General features: G+C 29.2%; 1 protein-coding gene across 7 annotated transcripts in view; it reads right to left on the bottom strand.

The window, feature by feature from the left end:
* The window catches only part of LOC107443783 (plexin-A2), a 275694-nt gene that overhangs the window by 137767 nt on the left and 113153 nt on the right, over positions 1–24774 (bottom strand). For all 7 annotated transcript variants that reach the window (XM_016057758.3, XM_016057792.3, XM_016057769.3 and 4 more), the window contains one exon: positions 12087–13282. In XM_016057758.3, the coding sequence (XP_015913244.1) occupies positions 12087–13235 (1149 nt within the window). In that variant the 5' untranslated portion in view covers positions 13236–13282. The remainder of the gene's footprint in view (positions 1–12086; positions 13283–24774) is intronic.

The raw sequence follows: 24774 nt of genomic DNA, 5'->3' as shown, positions 1-24774 counted from the left end.
AGTTATTAATGATAATATTTATTCTATTAATAGAATTAATTTTGTGCATCAAAGGAAACATGAAAGGGGAAAATATAAAAAATTCCTGTAGATTATGTGAAATATAAATGTAACGCTAGCAATCCCTTAGTATCAAAATTATTTCGTCCAGAGGGAAGTTAGTTTAGGGATTTTGAAAGTTAATAAAATAACAAACTGTAATAGAATAATAATTCTAAACTTAAATCTACAGCAATATTCTTTATTTATGATTGAAATAAAACAAAGTTGAAACTTCTAACTGATTATTATAAAAGAGGCTTACTTCATTATTTACCAAAAATACTTATTTAGAAACTAAAGCAAGCAACAAAACTTGGTCGAATATCGATTTTTATCAGGATTTTTTCAGAAACGTTCCCCGGGAATTTTCAAAATTAAACGGGTAATTTTCTAATAAACTAAGATAAACAAGGAAAAAATTCTGTAGAATTGACAACTATGACTAAGCAGCAACAAAAAAATAAATAAATAAATAAAAATAAATAAATAAAATTTAAATAAATAAGAAATAAATAAATAAAAAATGCAACTTAAAAAGAAATTTGAGATGGGAAAAACACCGTCCAAAGCTAAGCTATTTTATGATAAACGAGGAAGAAAAATTATTTTTNTATATATATATGTGTGTATTATTAAAATGAAAAACTTAACAAAGTCATTTACTAAAAGAAATAAAAGTTCCCAAACTATTTTGAACAATAAAAAAAAAGAGAAAAACATTGGTAGGATCTGTCTTAATTACGAATGTATTTTATTGTTATTTACTTGAAGCTGGACAATAGATAGAATGAAATTTACAAAGTTAAATACGTCTTCAACCCAATAAAAGTCACGAAACTGGGGCATGAGTAGGTTTCTTTCTCGTTTAATGGTGCGCAAGGACTTACTAATGAAACCCATTGCCCATTAAATTACAAAGCGCCAGACAATAAAACTGTCTTGATTGCAGACCCAAGTTCAAAAGTCAAACTTCATTTGCAAGGATTGTTAAGCCAACTGACGGAATGGACTTTAAAACAATGCATAAACCCATGAGAATAATTTTATACGTTTTTAATATCCGTTTATTTTAATAAATATTCATTTCCTAGTAATCTCAGAAATAATACTCTCATTTCTGAAAATTCAGCTATTCTTTAGTTGTGTATATTATTTTTGAGAAGCAATTCGTCACGAAATCGCATATTTTTTGACGAAACACGAACTTTCAAATTTTTGACGAAACTCGTGCATCATTTCTGCGATTCAGGGTTTTCTCTGGTACTTTTTATCTCATTTTAAAACAGCTTGCAGAATATTACAGGAGGTACAGGAGTTAGTGTACATGCCAGCACGAGTTAGTGTAGTGTGGTACTGAAGTTACTGTACATACTGGCTATGCCAGCAATAGTACTCTCTCACTCACACTTCTTTTATTTTATGTTGTATTTCAAAATTAATTAATGTTATAATTCATAATGAATTGTAGCATTAAGAGCTCTCTTTCTTCACGAACGAACACAACTGTAAAAGAGGTGGATTTTTCATTTAATTTTAACTGATAAACTGATGGTAGATATTACTCTATACGGCAGTATCTTTAGTTCGAAACTTTTAAAATACAACTTAATCTAATAAAGCGACTTTTCTGCAAGGTATAGTACTGAGCACTGTCGATTAACACCCCCACCCCCCATGATATCATCAAAAGTTAATTATAAAAAATATCAAGAAAATGCAAATCAAATATTTAACGTAAAATCCAAGATGGCGGGGGAAGATTGACGAAATTTGCAGCCCCAACCAAGTGAAGAAAGTAATTCCCTAAATTTGATGAATGACTTGAAAAATTTTCCAGGAAAAGATTTAGCAAAAATATGGAAAAAATCTCTTAAATTTTAAGAATCTTTTTTTTTTTTCAATTTTTTTTTACAGTCAATTTATTTTGAGTAATATGAACATCGAGTCTCATAAAATAATCGGTTATATATCGCTAAAATTCGTTATTATCGATACATGTATGTTTTTAAATTTCAAAAAGATAACGTCCAGTTCAAGAAATTGAAGTCATTTTGCCTAGAAAGCTTTACTTACGTACGAAACACTCCCATTTTTACAAATGAATAATTTTACGTCACCAGTAAATGTTTAAATTTACCATTGTAAGCAATAGTGTAAAAATCATTCTACGATTAACCTCTTTTTGCCGTCCAATTTAGGATAGTTACTTTCAATTGAGAGGTTTTACAATAAAAAGGAAGTGCAAAATGTGAATCATAAAAGCATTTTTTTCTTTTTGAATTAGGCATAAACTTCTACTACTTCTTTTTTTTGCTTTAGTAATATAAAACAAAGTTATTATAAATGTTTTCTTAAACAAAAAATAATATGATTACAGATAAAATAGGAGCTCTCTTCATGGAAAAATAAGATAAAAGGCTTCTTAATATTAGATTATAAAAAAAATCATCCTGAACTTTTTTTTAGCAAAGAATGGGATGATTTTATTACTCTAAAACTACACTATACACATAAGAATAAAATTCCTCACGCTATCAAAGTAAAATATCTACTTACTATTAGCAAATTACTATGTTACAGAACTATTATAAAGTTTCTTTAAAAAAAATAAATAATAGTATTATTATTTTGGAATAGGAAACAATCCACAAAGAAATAAGATTCCTTACATTATCTTTATTAAATGTAACTTTCCATAATTTTAACAGATTATAGCACGGAATCAATATTAACAAGGCATAGTATGATTTTATTTTTAAAACAGAAAACTAACTATATAAAAAAATAATAGGGAATATTTCCATATCGTGATTTGCGGCAGAATTATCGCCATACTTAGCAACTTCCGGGAAACAACCCGATCGAAAAAATAAAAATAAAAAATCCCAGAAAGGGACCTACTCGAAGGTTATAAGCTCTTAGCAAACCTCTACACGCCTTTTTTTTTTTTTTTTTTTTTTTTTTTTTTTTTTTTTTTTTTTTTTNTTTTTTTTTTAAATATTGCAAGTTCAAAATCCTTTTGGTGCCTTGGCGTTAGTAGTTGGCGCGACAGATCACAATACGGAAACATCCCCAAATGAAAAATAACGTGTAAGATTCCTTAATATTAGCATATTATAAGAAAATTATATGCACTTATTTAAGCATATAATATATTAAATATGTTATTCTTATAGAAAACGATATACTTAAAATATAAGATTCTTTAAAATTAGATTAGAAATACGAAACTATTAATAACGTTTTTTGGATTCGAAACAAATTAGATAGATTCGAAACACCATGATAGGAAACTATCTGCAAAGAAAAGAAAAGAAAATTAAAATTAAAGTATTGGCAACCGTACAATTTTCTATTCCAAACTGATATTCCTACGTGCAATTATAGTTGTGGGCCCCATTAAAAGTTGATAAAGGAAAGTTGACAAAAACGCTTCTAACAGAACAGATACTAAAGGAAGTAGTTACATTTTTCGTGCTAGGTTTTTCAGACAAGATGACACCAGACGTAATTCAACACCCTACGATAGTGGGAAAAAAAGTATGCATATGTAAGAAAAGGAAGAAATAAAATCCACACTTTTTTGGTCTTGTCAAAGACAGCTTTTGAGATGACTGTTTTTCCCACGCATTCGGAATTTAAGACATAAGACAACTACAAAGGCCGGAAGTATCTTTTGAAGGCTAACGTGCTATTGAAGATTCTTTGCCTTTTTAATGAATGAATATGATTCGACGTGCTTTCTTTCTCTCTTTATCGGGTATTAACCCTTCACACTCTGAAAGAGCAGCGATTAATAGTAGATAATGAGAAGAAAATAGATAATTTACGTTATCTAACTGATTGATTGCTCATTCATATGTTGTTTTATTTATTTATTTTTTTGAGGGAATTTCGGAAAATTGACCTTAAGACAGGAATTTTCCAAGGTCAACAGGCATTGTCTTAGAATAATGATATATAACGCATATTTAGTGGCGTAGCGATAAGGAATAGATATTGGGGGAAATGCCAGCGGGAGGGTAAGGGGGTATATCTGAGAAAATTAACGGACTTTCTTTCGCAAATAAATAAATAATTGAAAATAAATATAAAACTTATAATGTTTAATAGACAAATTAATAAAATTCATTAAAAGTCCGATTAGGCTTCGTTACAGGATTGCAGGTCCTCTTTTCGGGGTAATTTGATTCTTTCTACTTGGTGCAACGTAAACGGTAATTATATACTTTGCACTTTAATGTAACACTTTCCACTTGACTCGATTTAAACGGTAATATAGTACTTTGCACTTTAGTGTGACTCTTTCCTGTAGGCGCAATGTCGAAAAAAAACTTGTGTAACTTTACACTAAAAATGTAATTTAATGTAAAAATATAATTTTGAAACTTTGTGACACTTACGACTTGGTGCACTGTAAACAGCAAATTGAATATGTAGCTCGGTAAATATCATATGAAAGGACGATTTTTGCATTTTTACACCTGAGTGGATGACAAATAAAATCTGCAATTAATTTTAGTATTTCTTAAGGAAGATTAGCATTCTCATACTTATCCGGGCGTTACCCTTAATAGGAACCCTTAAATACGACTTTTCCAAAAGTGTTTAATGAATGAATGATAATTTGGTAATTATCAATTTGATTGCATTCACTTTGAAAACATTTCTGTACTCATACTCGACGAATACATTGCACAAAGAAAAGATTCAATTTATTAATAGTGTATAATTTACAACTTTTAACAAAAAGTGATGTGCACGTGGAAAATTAAGGTAACTGTTCCCAGTATGAAACGTATACTTTTCATTACATAGAAAGCACATATTTTCTCTTAAAAAACCGGGTACTTTTAATCTTAAAGATGAACTAACAGAAGATCTTATTTATCATCACCAAGGGTAAATAAAACAAGAAACGCGCAGAATATACATCAAGTTTTTCCAAATGTCTTACGCCAGATTCGATTGCTAATTTCGTTCTTTTAGGGGAATATTAAAACTAAAGGCAGATATTATTTATCATCAAGTAAGCTGAAACTGCCCAATTTATGAAACTAAGTATTCAAATTACAGTTTATATTGTACTAAGTTATAAGTTTTACATTTAAGGCTGTTCTTCAAAGAAAAAATTTTGCGAAATATATGCTACTTTCACAACTGTAGTAAGTTTACCACAGTTACTCATGATTGTTAAGTCAAGTTTAGCTCATCTTTAACCAGCTTCTTCGACGTTTATAATGAAAATGGCGCAAAATGTCTATATGGAGGAACGCCAGTTTTGAAAAAATGAAAAATGTTTGTGGTCTAATTTTTTAATGTTTAAAAACTAACTCCAATGCTGTATTATCTGTGCTCATAAAAATTTGCAAAAAAATAAGAATAAAGCATAATTGATTTTGATGTTTTTCATCTAGGTGGGAAAATATCGCCAGATTTTTAAAAAAATATAATAACGTTTAGAATATTTAAGTTATTTGCCCGATCCAAAGCCCAGATGACACGATAAGATGTCAAATATAGTTTACGACCAGATGTCAAATATAGTTTAAAATTATAGTTTAGCTTCAAGTGTAAGACATTTAAATTGGGGCTTTTCTTATTTTCCTTGGCGAAAGATCTTCGAAAAACCATGTTAAGGAAATGTTTATAAGAAAAACGATTTACGATGGCGACATTTCAAGTTCTAAGTATTCAAGTTACAGTTTACCTAGCGCAATGTGGAAAATGTCACATTAATGTGCAAAGTATTCAATTTCCGATAACATTACACCTACTGGGGATTCACAATTTAAAGTACTAAATATTCTATTTTTAGTTCCAGGTACCAAGTGAATGGCTATTTAAAATGTAATTTTATTTATACGTAAACTTCCTTTACTGTAATTCAGAATTTTTTATGATGTTACTTCTAAAATAAAGCTTTCAAAGGCTCCTTTATTACCATATCCTTTATTACCATACTATTTAATACATTACACTAGAAAATAAAATTCTATACTAAATATATTACTTCGATTGTATACAAATTTCATTTAACTATCGAATTCCCTGGTTTGCATTATTCTAGCTTTGAGATGTACTTGAGCGGTACACATCCATTAAATTTAATTAAACCGCACGTTATCTGATGCAAATTGCCTGAAATGTCTGGAGAGGCATTATTTGCATTTTCTAATCTAAATCTTCACTGTCTAAGTTATTTATCACAAACTAACTTCCCGTCTGAAAAATTAAGTTTAAAGAAGGCTACATATACAAAAGATCCTTTACTTAAAAAGCACAATAAGGGCTACATTTAAATACTCTTCATTCAACATAAAAACTTATTTCAGTTTAAAGAAAAAAAGGCTAAGAAGCATAAAAAGGGAATAAATATAAGGCACTAAATTCAACAAACCTTACGTTATTTTTTCAACTTTAGAAGTAAATACTTCTTATTCTATACCTCAACCCTTAATTATCCGCACAATGGAGTTTTATTATTTTTATTTATCTGGTTATTTTATTATTATTGTTGATATTTTTTTTTTGCTTCCGTCTCCGAACCTTTTCCTTTATTGCATTGCTTGTTAAGTTGCTTACACAAACAATGATGAATTTTGTGGAGTAACATTGGAAATAATAAAAAATACTATCGTAATTTTTTTACAAGCTTTAATTACATTATTTAGTGTCTACTCTAGTGATATACTTTGTGATTACACTGTGTTACAAATCGAAAAAATAATGTTTTTGTTTGAAAACTTGGAATTAACCAATAAGAAAAATTTATCTCGAATAATTTTTGCTCACAAAAGATCGGTTCATGCTTTAATGAAACTTGCAAGTCAGCTTTATTTAACTCAAGATTAATCTTAAAAGGCACCACTAATTGATTTTTCTATGAATCCTGCTGTGTTGTTTTTATAAATACTTAAACAGGGATTATTCCAGACTTTTGTAAAAGGTCCGGTTTTTGAGAATTTGTAAAAAATTCACTCAGAATTTTGTTCTACAATTACCATCAAGTTTTTTTTTGCTAGGGTCTTATTTTGGTAACAAGTTTTTTTTTTTGTTTTTTTTTTTGTTAAAGTCTTGCTTACGCCATTCGCAACATAACATCATAAACAAGAAACTATTTATAGAAGCGCATTATATTTTTTTTAAAAAGAAAATTCAAAATTTATCTCTTAATAGTTCGAAATTTCAACATCATTTTTCATTGCTTTAAGACATTGGAATAATCTACTTAGAAATACTTCATTGTTGCAAATATTTTTGAAAAATTTAAAATTAGGCTCACATTTTTTTATATTCTAATCGACCTATATAATCTAAGTTTTATACTTTCCATGTTTCGAAAGGTACTTAAATAGATCATTAGCTTATAGTTTCAAATTAAATAAAGATAAAGGTATTATAAAAAAAAATACGGACTATTCTGTAAAGATTAACTTCTTCCACGTTTGGCAAGAAAATTAAAATAAAAATTTACATTCCACCAAAAATCAATACTATTTATGCAAGCGCTAAAAAATACAGAAACAGTAATGTAAATCCTTCATAGTCATTAAGCGATCTCAAAACATATTTAAAAATAACAAAAAACAGCAAGTAAAAAAATTCGACTTCACAATATGGCAAGAACTATTTTTTTAATGAGCGAAGAGACGCTGACGGTACATTCACTCATAAAAACCTGATTAAAAAAGAGAGAAAGAATATTTATTTAAAGTATAAAAGGCGGTTTAATTTTTTTTATGATAAACAAAAAAGATGATAGATGTGAGAAATGTAGAGATTCATAATATCTGAGTAAATAGAGTGTGTTGCAAAACAATTTATTAGAATTTTTTTTACCTCTCAACACTGATCTTTAAAAAGTATTTTTCCCTAGAATTTTCCCTTTATTCAACGTGATAAATGATTTGTCCTGTGATAGCAAATCAGATGATCGGAAGTGTGGGATAAACTGTAATCCGTAAAGACTACGTTATATTCAACCTGATAGATAGTAGTTATTTTTCAAAGTGCTCGCATTTTATATATTTAAATAATTATTGATGTGTTCTTTAAAAAAAATATTTGTCTGAAGCCATTATTTTTCCCTTTAACGTTTCAGTACGTATTTCAATGCATAAGAGGTATTTCAGACATTGAAAAATGAATTTTAAATAAGAAATTAGTTTTTAAGTTACATTAATTATATTTTCTAATATTAAATGTAGTGCTAATGTTAAGGAATAGCGAAGAGCATAATATCAATATTTTCAAACAATGCAAAAAAGATATTTTAAAAACTATAATCACTATTTATACGTTTCGCAATAAATATCGAAAGTACGATAATTATTAACAATGATAATATCGATGCAATTGTTGGGAATGACAAATATTGATTGCAATAATGTCGAGAGTTTTATGGAAAAAAATAAAATGGAGAGTATTATCTACAGTAATTATCTAATACGATATTTTTGATGTGTGTTGGTAACTTTATTTGTGTAACAAAAATATGGAACTACGAAAAAATAGTGTTTATTAGTTTAAATGAAGAAAAAAAATTGCTCTATATCGTCATTCTAATAATGTATCGTTTATTTTGATGATTCGAATGATATTGATTTCGAATCATTATTTCATTAAAATCATGCTGCTTTGAACACAATTGATTTTTTTTATTTTTATTTATTATTATTATTTTTTTTTGTGATAGCAAATCAGATGTTTGAAAGTATTGCTGTATTCCGTAAAGACTATGTTATGTTCGACCTGATCTATAGCAGTAATTTTTCTAAGTGCTCGCATTTTACATATTTAAATAATTATTCACGTGTTCTACAAAAAATAAATAAAAATCTAAAGCCAATATATCCCTTAATGTTTCAGTACATATCTCAATACAAAAAAAAAAAAAAAAAAAAAAAAAAAAAAAAAAAAAAAAAAAAAAAAAAAAAAAAANAAAAAAAAAAAAAAAAAAAAGCATTTCAGTTATTGAAAAATGATTGTAAAACTATGAATTATTTTTTCTAATCCTAAATATATATCTTATTAAGGCAAGGAATAAAGTTGAGTGCTCACCCAATATTTTAAAATATAATTTTTTAAATATTTTAATGTTAGAAAATACTTAAATATTTAAAAAAATATTCACGATATATCATGAGGATTATGCTTTGAAATGTATATAGAGTGCGCAAAAGCTACAAAGTGCGATATTATCGGTGTCATTATCGGGCACGATAAATATTGATTACTATAATGTCGCGAATGTTAACGAAAAAGGGAAATTATTATCGAAAAAAAGTAATTAACTAAAGCGATATTATCATGAGTGTTGATGCATTTTACTTGCGCAAAAAAAAAAAAAAAAAAAAATATGGACCAATGTAAAAATTGAATAAAAAGAAAATCCGGATATATTAGGAAACATCAATATTTTCTAATGATAGATCGCTATATTAAAATTCCGATATCACCCAGTAGATAATTGATGGAGCTTGGGTTTATGTATTTATTTTAAGTCGTTAAATAGCGTAGAAACTAGATCAAGTACTGGATGATTCAAAAAAGCAACAATTATTTGCAGTGATGTTACTAAAAAAAATTGGATCAAAGATAATATTGAATATTACAAGCATTTGTTTCAAAGTTTGAGAAAAAAATATTCTGAAATAATAAAAAAAATTTATTTGACAATTGAATTTAAGGTGAAGAAAAAATATTTTTCAATAACTTTTGAAATTATTTAAATGATTAATTAATAAATTTTTATTATTTAAAAAAAATTACTATATTTCATTAAAAGTTTTTTAAATTTGGATTATTTCAAATTACATCAAATTCCTTCACTATATCCAACGCAGTCTTAAATACTAAATTTTTAGTATTTGATTCACTAATAAACAACATAATAAACAATAGTGTTTAGATTATTTTTACTTTTAAGAAAATATCCAATTTTCTGAAAACTTCTAAAAATCAAAAATAATAACAAATTTCGCAAAATTTTGTTATATCCAGACAGTAACGGATTTAATATGATTTTGTTTACTATATGAAACCTATGCAATTATATGTCATAAGGTGTTTTTCTGAATAATCTGCTTTACAAATTGATTTACAAATTTGTTATGAAAATTTTGAAAGCAATAATTTCGATAGTAAACAGTAAAATCAGACATGAATGTCTTCTTTACAAATTAAGTAAAATTGTAGCTTTTATGAAACTTATTGTAGCTTTTATGAAACTTTTGAAAGCAATAAATTTCATAATATACATTTGACTCAGGCATCTTATTTTTGTCCCTTTAAATTCTGAAATTAATTACAACCCTACGAAAGCACTAATCTATATTGGTTTCTAATTACCAAACCAATATAAATAAATATTTTATAAGCAATTCACTTTCTTGCTAACGGTGAAGTATGTAAAGATAGTCTACTTTTTAATACGAAAATTAATTAATACACTCGTCAGTTTGATTAAAACCAGAGATAATAAAAAAATTTCTCCTTCAATCAACAAAAAAAAGAAGAAAAAAAAAAAAGAATCATTAAAACAAACACTCACAGGAAAGAAAAAAATTCGAAGATTGGTTTTTAGATGATATTCTGCTACACGCAAAGTTTTATTTCTTATAAAAAAGACACAACTGAATAGTTAAAGAAAGGTAAAGATAAGGGGAAAAAGTCAATAAAAAAATTCCCTTTGGACCTTTCTTTAATAAAAGCATTTTGCACTTATACTTCACCAAGAAGAACTTGCGTGCGAGCAACTTGGAGTTGCGTGGCTTTGCAACAAGAGCTCTAAAATAAAGAATTTTTTTTTCTTTAAATAAAAGGCAAGAGATAAATCGACATCTGCCATCGAAGTATTCAAAAAAATTTCACCTGTTCTTATTACCTTTTTCTTTAATGAAAATATTATTTTTGTTTTGCAAAGGTCAAAAGAGACCGTTGAGGATATCGAAAGAAGAATATCGCGATAAATCATCAATATCGATGTATCACGATATTTTCTGTCTAAATTATATTCTTACATTTAATTATATTTCAATTACACAAATGAAACTTATCAGATCTAACGATAATACTAGCGATATTATCGAACTGGATACAGTCATCGAAAACGATCCTCATTGATAATGTCATGATAATCAATAATACATTTAATAATTATCGCTATGAATATTACTCTCGACATAATTGTATACGATATGTATCGTTTTCAATAGTTTCACAGGTATTATCGTTTTCGATATTTATTGTATGTTCGGCATTTATCGTCATACTCAATTCACGATAAATCACCCGAAAACATTTCAAAATATTGTTATCAAGATGACTTAAAATATCGATAATTCACTTCACTATACATCACTCTCAGCTTTAGTATCATGCAACTTACTTACATTCACAATAAATTTACGAAAGGATGATGACTTTATATAAAATATTTTCACTGTGCAATACGGTGTCATACCCTAGAAATGTTACTTATGTTATTCAATAATCAAAATACTATAACGAGCTAAGCGTAAACGTTATTACTAAGTCAACGTAACGAAATATAACTGCGTTGTCAACTATGTATGACGCAAACATAAAGGGAAGAAACATCGCTAAGGTGATTGTGGATTGGGACTCGTTATTGGCAAAGGAAAGTGGACAATACTCTGTGTCTGAGGAGAAAAGCTCAAATTTTTTTAAAACTGTTGAATTTTTGCAATGGATATTCGAAAGTAGCTTTAATAATTAATTGAGCAATGATAGTGCATACGCTAGCATCTTTCAAGTTCATCAGCGTTACCATCAATTCTCATAACTAATAAAGTAGTTGTGTGTTCCAAAAAAAATTAAGTAAACTTCCTCGAGCATTAAAATCTAAAAATGACCATAAACAAGGTGTAGAGTTAGGATTTTCCATTTCCATTTAAGTTGCATTTAAAATTGATTTTAATTTTGGGACTTTCACAGCAAAAATTGTCGATCCTTCTAATGTATATAAGGTAACATAAATGAATGTAAATAAAAATAAGTAAATAAATAGTCGTACTTACCGTTACCATGCAATTTTGGCTAGGATTGATGAAATCTAATCCTCTGTCACCAAATCCATTAAAGCAGTGTTGAATATTCTGTGTAAATTTGCGATGCACAGCAGAGAGAGCATAAACACATAAAGCAGAGTTAGGACTTGGTTTGTTGTAAATATCAGATTCATCTTTGGATTTGGCAAAAACAGCAAAAAGAACATCGTCTTGAGCTGCTATGCCTAAAGAGACTGCTAATTCAGAGCCAGGCCTACCCACATAAGCTGCCTGAGCTAAGTTATAATCAGTTCCATCAGGGGCTCGACACATAAGTGGTACTTCTGTATATGAATAGTAATGCACATCTTCATGACATATACGCACGAGCTTAGATATGAAAGGTTTCGGTGGATCCGTAAACTTCTTTTGAACGGTAACAAAATACGAAAAACCTTTCGAGCTGAAGCCATACACATATGTGATAGGATATATTTCTCTGGACATACTATTGACCATGACTTTGGTACCCGTAGTGACACCTGTATGAGCAATTGCAAACATATTATTCGGATCAAGACTTCTGCTGCTGACAGCAGGTACATCAGACCTATACGGTCCATTACCGGTATATGAAACACCGACATACAACACGTGCATTCGGGGTAAACTTTTAGGTCCTTGAGCTATGAAAGCTACTGTGGAAGCCGTGGAATTGTTGGCAACGACAGATTCATTAGCAGGTGTCACAAAATTCGTGACATCGTTGAGGTTATGCACTGTACATATACCCTGAAAAAGGCTACCACAAGCTATCAACCTACTTTGAGGATAGTCAATCACTAGAGCCTTATTGTGGTAATCAGTTGGTCTTTTTGCTTCGTTGGGGCATATTCTGGTAACTGGACATTTCGGACTATCTTCTTGTGGACCTATGACAGCAATAGCTTCCACTTTTAAATCCCTAGACAGTTGGTAGATCCTGTTTACCGCTCCAATATAAACTTTTTCTGTGTAGTCATGCACAGTCAAATGATTAAATTTTTCAGTCATTGGATCTTCAAATGCGGCAAAGTTCTCATCTTCCAAATCTTGTTGAGCCAACACAGTCGGTGGGACAAACAGGAAGAGCAATAGAAGTGGAGTTATGGCTAGTTTGATTCGCCGACGGATCTGCATCACGGCTACTTCAAGAGACTTCACAAAATTTTATAAAATTAGTTCTCCTGCAAAAAGAGTAACCAATTATTACTAGTTTAATGATATACAATAATTTGAAAACTAAACTAAAATCTTTAAAATAAAATAATAAAAATAATAAAAATCACTAATTACAAACGAATTCATATTAATAAATTGGGTTAAACCAAGGATATAAAATTATTATTAACCATCAGCAAATGAGAAATTCACCCATCAAACGTAAATGAATACATGTTAATGAATTAGATCTAAAACTGAAAATAAAATTATATGTAACCACGAGCAAATGAATTCATTTTAATAAATTAGATCTAGACGTGCAAACAAAATTATGTCAAATCCATCAACAAATGAATTCATGTTAACTGATATCAAAAATAGGTTTTGATAGGTTATTTTAGATACAAAGAATCTGGATAGTTTAACACAATTTTGTGCTTTGCATTTTTCTATATTCTATAGCTTTAAAATGCTTAAAGAAATCTTAAGAAGAATGTGACGCAATTTTCGCCCCCATGTCTGTTGTTTTTATTCCTGACTTATTTTAGAAAATGTCACCACCTACGGAGTAAGTAATACTTTCTAAGACTAAATAAAATGAATCACTTCTTGGAGAATTACGCGCACTTAATTTAAGACACCATTTAGCAGTTACTTTTAAGTAATTTAAAAAAATGTAAGACAGAGTATAAATATTAAAAGAGCTACTTCTATTAACGTTTACTCATTTTAATGATTTAATTTTGTTTTAAAAATTTTTTAAGTGATTCCCCATAGATTTTTTTCGTATTTGAATGCCATAATTAAATTTATTTTATATACTTATATTTAAATAAAACAGCTATTTTTTATGAGATTTCTATGTTTTATTTCAGGTAAATTTGTAAAATGGTTGACATTTGCATTTTCAAAATTTCATGATGTTTTTCATAGAAATGACAAAATTATTTCCAATGTACCACACCTGAATATATTAGGTATAGAGAGTTGCAGATGTGTAACACTAAAATCTTATGTTTATAAACTACTAAAACTATATTTTTACAAGTTTATAAACATAAAACTAGCAAACACTAAAACAATGTTTATTTATTGTTGTTGAGGAAAATTAAAAATAAAAACATACTTAATTTATAAGATTTTATTACTTGCCGTAAATTATATTTAAACTTTTCTGAATCAATACGTAATATAAATAAATACAAAAAGCAAAATCAAGTACAGATATTAAAGTATCACATATTTTAGATAAGAGATAATTTAATCTTGCATGACAGCTGTAATTAAATAGAAGGATCTTTACTAACATTTAAGAGTGTGAATTGGATACAACTGATCCTTTATATGGATTTAAATCAGGATTAGAATTTATACCAGCCAATAATCTATAAGTAGTCTATCTAAAAGCAGAAAAGTGCAGGGAAATAGAGATAAGAACAACCAATAAAAATAGAAAAAGACAATCACTTGATAAAAGTCATAAAATTTGCTAATAAAATGAATTTCTTAACAGCTAGTAAAAGATAAATTTGTGATTAAACTGATTTGAAACTTAACCTAAAAGAGTGCGTCTATTAGTCTGAATTCTTCAAAAAGTCACGCTCGAATGGACGACAAACATTGAATAAGTATTAAAAGGGAAAAGGTTGCGGTTATTACTATAGGTTTGAAAAAGAGAGATTCGTCGTCAAAAGTTTATTCAACTGTTTCAGTTTACTTGTAGTTTAAAACTACTGCCCAATTTGCACTTTGCTTTTTCATATTTCTATCTGGAAATCTCGAAATACATTTACAAATTGAAATATATAATTAATTAAATCTTCTAAGCCCGCATGAAAATCTTTTTGAAATCGGTCGTAAATTTTATTCGATTACCACTTATCGTATTTGAAGCAGAATAAAATAAAGAATTTAGATAAGTATTTGTTGTAAGAGCGGGAGTTCGGTTTTTCCTTAGTCACGGATCTATTTTTCTGAAATGAAGGAAATTAATTGCCGTAGTTTTTGCATAAATACCAAAACGTAATATTTAATTGCTGGTTCACGAACTAGATTTTTTCACCATATACAATCGCAATCAAATGAGACAATCGCAAATAAAAAATAATCTCCAATTTGGCAAGATTTTTCCGCCTCGATCAAAATTATCGAATTGAATGAATAAATAATATTTAATTTTCCCACATTTTTTATGAGCCCAGATATTGGAAAAACTTTTTCAATTTAAACACTTAAAACTGAGATTAAAAACGCCTTTCTTTTACACAATACAGTGGCTTTAGAGAGCACTGGCTAAATATTAGGTAAACTTGATTTAACAGTTATGAATAACAGTTGAAAATTCACAACAATTATGCAAATAGCATATTATTCACAAAAAACCTTATATTTCAAGCAATTGTGAAGCCTTCGGAAAACAGCGTTAATTGAATAAGTCTAAAAAAAAACCAACCACGCTGTATCAGAAATGAAAAGTCTTTTAAAAGATGCTTTTAAGGTGAGTTAACAGAAGTCATTTAGAAATCTTTCAGGTAGGTCAGACTCATCTACCAGCAGCAAACACATCTGAAGATCCCTTTCTAAAAGCTTTTATTTAGATAAGAAGCGGCACAGACATTTCTTCAAAGCATCATGATGACAGTGATGAACAGTTAATGGAAAAACAGTAGAAAACCCTCTTCCTACAAGAACATTCAAGCCAGCTTCTGAAGAATAATTTTAGAGGGTACAGAGAACTCGACGGGAGGTCTTTCTTCAATGTCTTTTCATTTGAAATGAGTCTCTAGAGTCAATGGTGGTCCTATTCCTACTGAAACCACATGGTGTTTCATGGGGAAAAAATGAAAAAGAAAAAAATATACTCAGCACGAGGCTTTTCCGGAATGAGAAATCTAGAAGAAGGCATCAGATAGTTGTATGTTTAAAAGAGGTGTGTCCAGAGGTATTTTAATTTAGTTGATTTGATTGCAAAATACCTTGCAAGTTACTTTATTTGCACCCGTCTCACAAGGTGATATTGAAAGCTTGGGGTACTTTTAAGAACAATAAGAAATCATTAGTTATTGTATCCATTGTTTGAAAAATCTAATATTGTAATCTAAATTCGTAATTTCAATATTTTCCTTTATAATTGGAGATAAATTTTATACATCGTGTTAACATTTAATAGAATTTCAAGGTTAAAGTCAAGTTTTATTCTAAAAAATATTGATTTATTTTTTTGACTGACTGATTAGATCAAATCAGAGTTGATTTAATGAACTCATTTAAAATATGGTTGTCAAGACAAAAAAATACATTTATTTTATTTTTTCACTTTTTATGCTACTTTTCGTTTCCTAAATTCCGGATCCCAAAAATTGGCACTAGCACCTAAGTAAGCACTATGAATATTTCCAATAATAAACAGGAAAGAAACAATTTCAGATAATTGCACATCAACTCTCTTAGTTTCTGGGCCATATTTACCAATCACTAAATTGGCAATGACATTATTACCAGTATATTTGCAAACATTTTCTACGGGTACTTTCAACTATTTTCACTGTAATATTCGCAATTCCCGATTATTGGCATCATATCCATATTTCCTATTTTCTTTATAAGCAAATTTAATAATCCCTTATTGTAGAGAAGCATTATGACCACCTTTAACCACTGCCAGCTGGATGTAAGTCTTACCCTAACTTTCTTGAATATTTTGATTTACAGATTTCGACTTAAGTCTATCACTGATGTCAAAAGCTTTGTTTCGTACTGTTCAAAAATAATATACCCATTAAAAGAAATAAATGTATAAATATTTTTTAAAAATTTTCCTATGATAGTGTAAAAAATAAATAACTTTTAACATATTCACTTTTAACTAAGAAACCTAAACCCTTAATATTTAATACACTATATTAAAACTCTAATAAACGAACCTGATCCAAAATTCAAAAAGGCTAAACTAAAATCAAATCTGCTCTCCACTGAAACTAATGATTGCAAATCAGGTCTTCAAAATGTAAAATTGTAGAACGCGACTTGGAAGAAGTCATATCACAAAATACTATCTGATTACCATTTTATTCTTTGTAATTAGGGAATGAATAAATTCTGATCTCAATATCGTTTCCAAATAGCCTTAGTTTTGTGAGGAAATATCATTTCTTGTTATTCAATATGTTGCTTTCAGAAGAAATAGTATTACAGTTTCATGAAGCAAATCAAAACAAGTTGGTCGCTTTCCCTCGATGAATATCTTCCATCGTTTATTGTTATGAAATATTATGCTACTTGGAAAGTTTCGAATAACGTGATGTTTCGTAAATGAATATTTCCATGTCGGTCTTCAGTAACTACAACAAACAAAATAAAGAGTTGCGACAATTTCTGTTCAGCGTTAAAACAAATACATACATAAATATTTATTTAGTTGTCTTAAGATGATGAAAAAATAAATAACTTTTAACATATTTACTTTTAACTAAGAGAGCTAGACCATTAACAATTTATATATTACATTAAAACCCTGATAAACAAACATGATCCAAAACTGAAGAAAGCCCGAAAACTAGCCTAAAATCACATCTTCGCTCTATTGAAACTAATTATTGCAAAGCAGTCTTCAAAATCTAAAATTGTAGAACGAGACTTTGTCGAAGTTTTATCACAAAATACAGCCTGATTACCATTTTATTCTTTGTAATTAGGGTATGAAGTTAAATTCTGATCGCAATATCGTTTCCAAATAGCATTAGTCAAGTAAGGAAATATCATTTCTTGTTATTCAATATGTTGCTTTCTGAAGGAATAGCATTACGGTTTCATGAAGCAAATCAAAACAAGTTGGTCGCGTTCCCTCGATGAATATCTCCCATCGTTTATTATTTTGAAATATTATGCTACTTGGAAAGTTTCGAATAACTTGATGTTTCGTAAGAGGATATTTCCATGTCGGTCTTCCAGAAACTACGACAAACGAAATAAAGAGTTGAGACCATTTTCGTTCTGCGGAAATGTTTGACTCTAAAATCTTTTCGATGTGCGAAAGGAAGATGGAATATTTGCTCGAATTGAAATGCAAATGTTGGGAGCTCAAGAGCAAAGTGCGGGCTTTACTGGGGTAATAACTTTTAATAAGTTGATTCCAAGTCAGAAACCGAAAGTATACTATCGCTTGTTAATTCAGAAGACGCAAGAGAATTAAAAGAACCAGAGAATATTCGAGTAAGTGAAGTATTTTTCGGAATAAATTTAGTTTAGGAATAAATTTATGGAATGAGACTAAGGATAGATTTGAGGTTATGAAATAAAAGTTATTATTTTATTTTATAACCGTCGTTGAACAGTCGACCCAATTTTGGGTTTAGGACTACTAATTTTTAACTCCGTAGCTTTGTAATTTTGCACACAATTCAGAAGATAAGACAACTCCAGGATCAAGTGTTGGGTTAAATTTACCTTCGTGGAGGACTTTTTGATGGAACTAACCCGCATTTGCGTTACATGTATAGGAAAACCACGAAAACCTCACAAGGTTAGTTTGAAGGCAAGGGGACTCTAACCCATGATCCGTCTACCATTGAGGATTTCCGTAGCTTTGTAATTTTGCACACAATTCAGAAGATAAGACAACTCCAGGATCAAGTGTTGGGTTTAATTTACCTTCGTGGAGGACTTTTTGATGGAACTAACCCGAATTTGCGTTACATGTATAGGAAAACCACGAAAACCTCACAAGGTTAGTCTGAAGGCAAGGGGACTCTAACCCATGATCCGTCTGCCATTGAGGATATTTTCCGTCAGCACTGTGGTCGTTGCGAGCCGGATGCGGAATTCGTATCGACCAGTCATCGTTGGGATTCGAACCCGGTTCACTTCATTGGAAGGCGAAAGATCTATCACCTGAACCACCAAGGTTCAACTAAAAGTTAAGTAAAATTAAGGCTTATGGTAAATAATCAGTAGTTAATCGTGTTTAAGTACTGTACACATAGCAAAAATGTACTGCACTCATTCATAGTATTAAGGGGAAAAATTTGAGAGATTTAGCATAGTTCTCACTGTGCAATAACTACAGAACAATCTCGATTTTCTACAGAGCTCGCGTAAAAATGTCGCTTAAAAGTGTTAAATCTCACGAAAATTTTGGAAATGTCGATATATTTTTTTATTATTATTAGAAAAATATGACTACAGTAAAAAATATTATTTCTGTCAAAGAAAAAGCCTTAGTTTTTGGAATAACATATTGGAGTCATAAAATTTTTTAAGTCCCTATTAAACGTTTCACAGTTATTAGACTGATATTTTGGTATCAGCAAAAATCACTTATCGGCTTTAAGTAAGTTTCACTAGCTATCCACTTCAGTATTCTTTATTTGGCAATGGCAAAATGATCACCAATATAGGTCGAAGCATAAGATCAAAACTTTAATAGCCTATCTTTAAGGAAATTAAGAGAATTGATGGAACTAGAATCTGCTAATTAGAAATATACTTTGGCAACATCAGTAACAATGCATAGTTCAAAATAGTTAAGCTAATGAAAATAGGGGAAAAAATCACCAACAAATATATTTTTTAAATAGCAAACTTTTTTTGGTTTTATTTAAACTTTTAAGCCCCTATTAAACGTTATTCGACCAATAATTTTTATTTATACAACTACCACTTATTGCCCATGGTAAGTCTCATTAACCATCCAATTCAATATTCTAGACTTTTGAATTCTTATCAAACATTTCAGAGCTATTGGACAGATACTTTGGTTTCCATAACAACCACTTAACGCCTTTGAATAAATCTCACTAACCATCCAATTCAATATTCTTTATAGTATAGGCAAAACAATCACCAACACACATCAAAGCATGAAATCCACACTTTAGTGACCTGTTTCTAAGGAAATTGAAAGAATTGATGAAACTAACATGTGTTCATAACACAGGTACGTTCACAAACTCAATATCAAGGGATATAGTAAAATAGTTAAATTAATGAAAATAGCGAAAAAATGGCCTATAAATATTTTCCATTTAGCAATTTCTCATCAATTTATTTAAATTTTTAAGTTCAATTTAAACGTTTTATATCTATTCGACTGGTTTCCACAACTACCACTTATCGCCTTTGACTAAGTCTCAGTAACCATCCAATTCAATATTCTAGACTAGATAATAGCGAAACGATCACCAACACAAATCAAAGCATAACGTAAACAAGAACGACACTTTAGTGGCCTCTCTCCAAGGAAATTGAGAGAATTCATGGAACTAGTATCTGTTCATTAGAAAGATACCATGACAGTTGCAGTACTATTCCTTCCGTGTCTTTGTAGTTAATGAGAAGAATGTTTTCAATTCTTATTCGGTGGGGGGATGGACCTAGTTACAAATTCGGTCTTGAAATCAACCTCCCTTAACGATAAGCGATGACAACATTAAATGTGATAAAAGTTGTAGGAATGAAACGAGAAAAACATTTGTTGGAACGGTGAGGAAGGAATAAGATAGTCGTTGTGTAGCAGGTGAAGCTATTTGCAATCGAATGGCACCGTTTTCGTAATTAAGGAGACAATTTATGGGGCGCATTGAAAGTGTAAATGTGATACTAGGAGACAATGACTTCGGGTGTGGCGAAAATTTAATGTCTTTAATGATGACTTTCAAACAGAAATAATGGTAGAATTTTTTAAAATACGTAAGTGATTAGTAAAATTGGTAAAATATAATTTCATGGCTATCACTATTTTTATATTAACATGTAAGAAAAATAATAATAGTAAAATTTCATTAACGAGTTACAAATAAGGGCTAGAATAATACTATTGATATTTTATATTTATACCCAGAATATTTTTATTTACAAACAAAAATTTTTGAAATATTAATAAATATCCTGTTTATAAATATGTATGATATAAATATCGATTAATTTGTTCTCGAATTGAAAATGCAATACAGGCGGGGTTATTTCCCTGATATACACACTGCAAAATATTTTGGATAAAATTAAGGAAAAGAGTACCATAATTTTACGTTCACAATAAGTAGAATCCATTTTTATCATAAAACATTATACCGTAATTTTACAGTAATATTACTTTAAATAGAGTAATTTTACAGTAACTATTATAGTAAAAATTACGGTATATCAGATTTTTTTGTTCCGTAACATGATTCGATAAAACTGGATTTTACGATACAAAGTACCGGCACTCTGAGTATTGATACTTTTTACCGTAATTTTTCTGCAGAGCAATGCAGTGTAGCACTATAAGTTGGCGGAGTATTTTTAATTTTAATAAATTAGCTATCAATTCATATTAAACAAATGAAAAGTATTGTAATTAATCTTTAACTTTATCTCCAGATTTTCGGCCATAAATATAAAAGATTTTTACTTTTTATTTATTTTTACTGTCATTATTATTTTTTTACCATAAAATTTTTCATTTTTAGACACCAGAACCCATTTTTATGCAAATGGTACTTATTTTATGTATTAAAATTAGGTACAAATGATATATTTAATCAGAAACGTTGGGTATGGTAACAAATGGTTTCCTATTTGGGTATAAATGGTAAGATAGATAAGTTTAATATCACTGCCTCCCTGAGTACTGATGATTTCCTTGATGATTACAAAGAAAAAATAATTAAAGCTTAAGTAACTGTTTAAAGTAGTATTGGGTGAACTATATTTCATTAGGACATTTGGATATCAAATTATTTATTCTGTTCAGATGAATTTTTGAAATTTTATACAAAAAAAGCAGAATCTTAAATTTAAAACTGATGGAATATTGATTACTTTAATTCATAAAGGATTGGTGAATCTTGATTACTTTAATTTATATAAGCAAAATCGATGAAGTTTTTTTAGAAAAAATCTAGTCTTAAGGAAACAGGGAAGTACCTAACATAAGCGGATGACATTGCAAAAACGACCAATCATTTGTGAGGTACTTTGAAACTTTATTCTTCTAATATTTTGAACTCTTGGATATCAAGTTGTTAATTCTGCTCACGCGGATTTTCGAAAATTTAGATAAAAGAGCATAATTTCAAATTTAAAACTGATGGAATATTGATAACTTTAATTTATATAGGTAAGAGAAATCGGTGAAGATGTGCTGAAAAATCTAGTCTCAAGGAAGTATAAGTTGATGCCATTACAAAAATTGACCAATCATCTGTGAGGTACTTTGAAATTCCATTCCTCTAATATTTTTTAATTCTTAGATATCAAGCAAGCTGTTTATTCTGCTCCCATTTTGAAAATTGAGACAAAAGAGCAGAATCTTAAATTTAAAATTGATGGAATATTGATTACTTTAATTCATATATGTTCTCAAAGTCGATGAAGATGTGCTGTAAATTTAGTCTTCAGCGAGGAAGGAAGTACTAAATAAATGCAAGAATAACGGGATGGACAGTAATATAAGAAAATGTCATTACAAAAATGACTCATCATTTGGGAAGCACTTTGAAAATTAATTTTTCTAATATTTTAAATTCTTGGATATCAAGTTGTTAATTCTGCTCACATGGATTTTCGAAAAGTTAGATCAAGGACAGAACCTTAAATTTAAAATTGATGGAATATTAGTTACGCTAATTTATATAGGTAAACAAAATCGATGAAGATGTGCTGAAATATCTAGTCTCAAGGAAGTACTGAATATAAGCTGATGCTATTACAAAAATCGACCAATCATCTGTGCGGTACTTTGGAATTCTATTCATCTAATATTTTTAATCCTTAGATATCAAGCAAGCTGTTTATTCTGCTCACATGGATTTTTGAAAATGGAGACAAAAGAGCAGAATCTTAAATTTAAAATTGATGGAATATTGATTACTTTAATTCATATATGTTCTCAAAGTCGATGAAGATGTGCTGTAAATTTAGTCTTCAGCGAGGAAGGAAGTACTAAATAAATGCAAGAATAACGGGATGGACAGTAATATAAGAAAATGTCATTACAAAAATGACTCATCATTTGGGAAGCACTTTGAAAATTAATTTTTCTAATATTTTAAATTCTTGGATATCAAGTTGTTAATTCTGCTCACATGGATTTTCGAAAAGTTAGATCAAGGACAGAACCTTAAATTTAAAATTGATGGAATATTAGTTACGCTAATTTATATAGGTAAGCAAAATCGATGAAGGTGTGCTGAAAAATCTAGTCTCAAGGAAGTGCCTAATATAAGCGGATGTCATTACAAAAACGACCAATCCTTTGTGAGGTACTTTCAAATTCTAACAACGTTCTACAAGAGCGGACGGAAGATTAAGGGCCTTAATAGGTAAATGAACGAAAATCTGCGGTTACGTTAATTGCGTGCAAGAATACACCCCTATAAAATTATTCAGCCGGCCTGAATTTATGGCTCTGAATCAACCTCTTAATCAATTCGTTCAGGTGAGGAGATTATACACATTGTTTTATGATATATTCTGGAGGGAAAAGAAAAATGTCTTTTAAAGCAATGATTAATTTGGAGCGTCTTAATCCTGAAGCAGTAATTGTGGAAACAATATGGTATAAAATGAAATGTTATGGTAAAAATGGGTGAAATAACTAACACATCATATAAATGAGATTTTGCTTTACGGCTTCTTTTTCTCTCTCGCTATAATCTGTCGCTTGAGGTATATTATAGCATGCTTAGAATATATTAAATAAAATGGTACAATTAACTTCTTCAAAATGAACTTGCAGTATTATTTTTTCGCCTAATTCAACCAGTTAATTTTACTAGGAAAATTATTCTGGTAAAATTACCACACTATATAAAAAAAGAATTTGGTTGAAAAAAAAACAACATGATTCTGGTTAATAAAGGATATATGGTATTTAAACCAATCATTTGGTAATTTTTTCGTTCGTACGATACCGGAAATTATAGCTTTTAATATTATAATTCTTATAACTCGGATTTAGTAAAAAATACAAAAATGAGAAGAAAATCCAACGGAATAAAATGGTTTAGTTGTCATACTTTATAACAACATGGTAAAATTACCAAGTTGTACCACATTTACCGAATTGTATCCCATATTGCCAATTTTAACAAAATCATTACCAAAGTGCAGCGGTAAAAATTACCGAGCTTTTTGGTGTTCCCATAGAGCGAAAAGAAGTAAATTCTATATTCTGATAGTTTTGACCATGTTTTTTTCTCTCAGTGTAGATACATTTACAATAACAACATTATTTTAAAAAGTTTCATAGTTAGTTTTATAAATAATCATAATCAAAGTTAGTTTTCAAAAATATTCGAGCTGTGAGACAACTACTCTGTTGAGACAGAAATCCAACACAACTCGTGGCTGTCAGATTTCAAAAAGAGAATTAAGAAAACCTTTCAGAGGAAAAAAAAAACTAATTAATATGGTTTTCAGCTATTAGCAACACAAATACAAACAAATAAAAAATATTTAGGAAGTTGTTTTTACTTCATTTTAATCTCGATGATTTTTGGGAGAAGGCTTAAAAGTTCGAGTATCTTTCAAAACA

The sequence above is a fragment of the Parasteatoda tepidariorum genome, chromosome X2, assembly GCF_043381705.1.
Source record: "Parasteatoda tepidariorum isolate YZ-2023 chromosome X2, CAS_Ptep_4.0, whole genome shotgun sequence".
Lineage (NCBI taxonomy): Eukaryota > Metazoa > Arthropoda > Arachnida > Araneae > Theridiidae > Parasteatoda > Parasteatoda tepidariorum.
The sequence above is the reverse complement of the archived record's forward strand: the minus strand, read 5'-3'. Positions and strand labels throughout refer to the sequence as shown.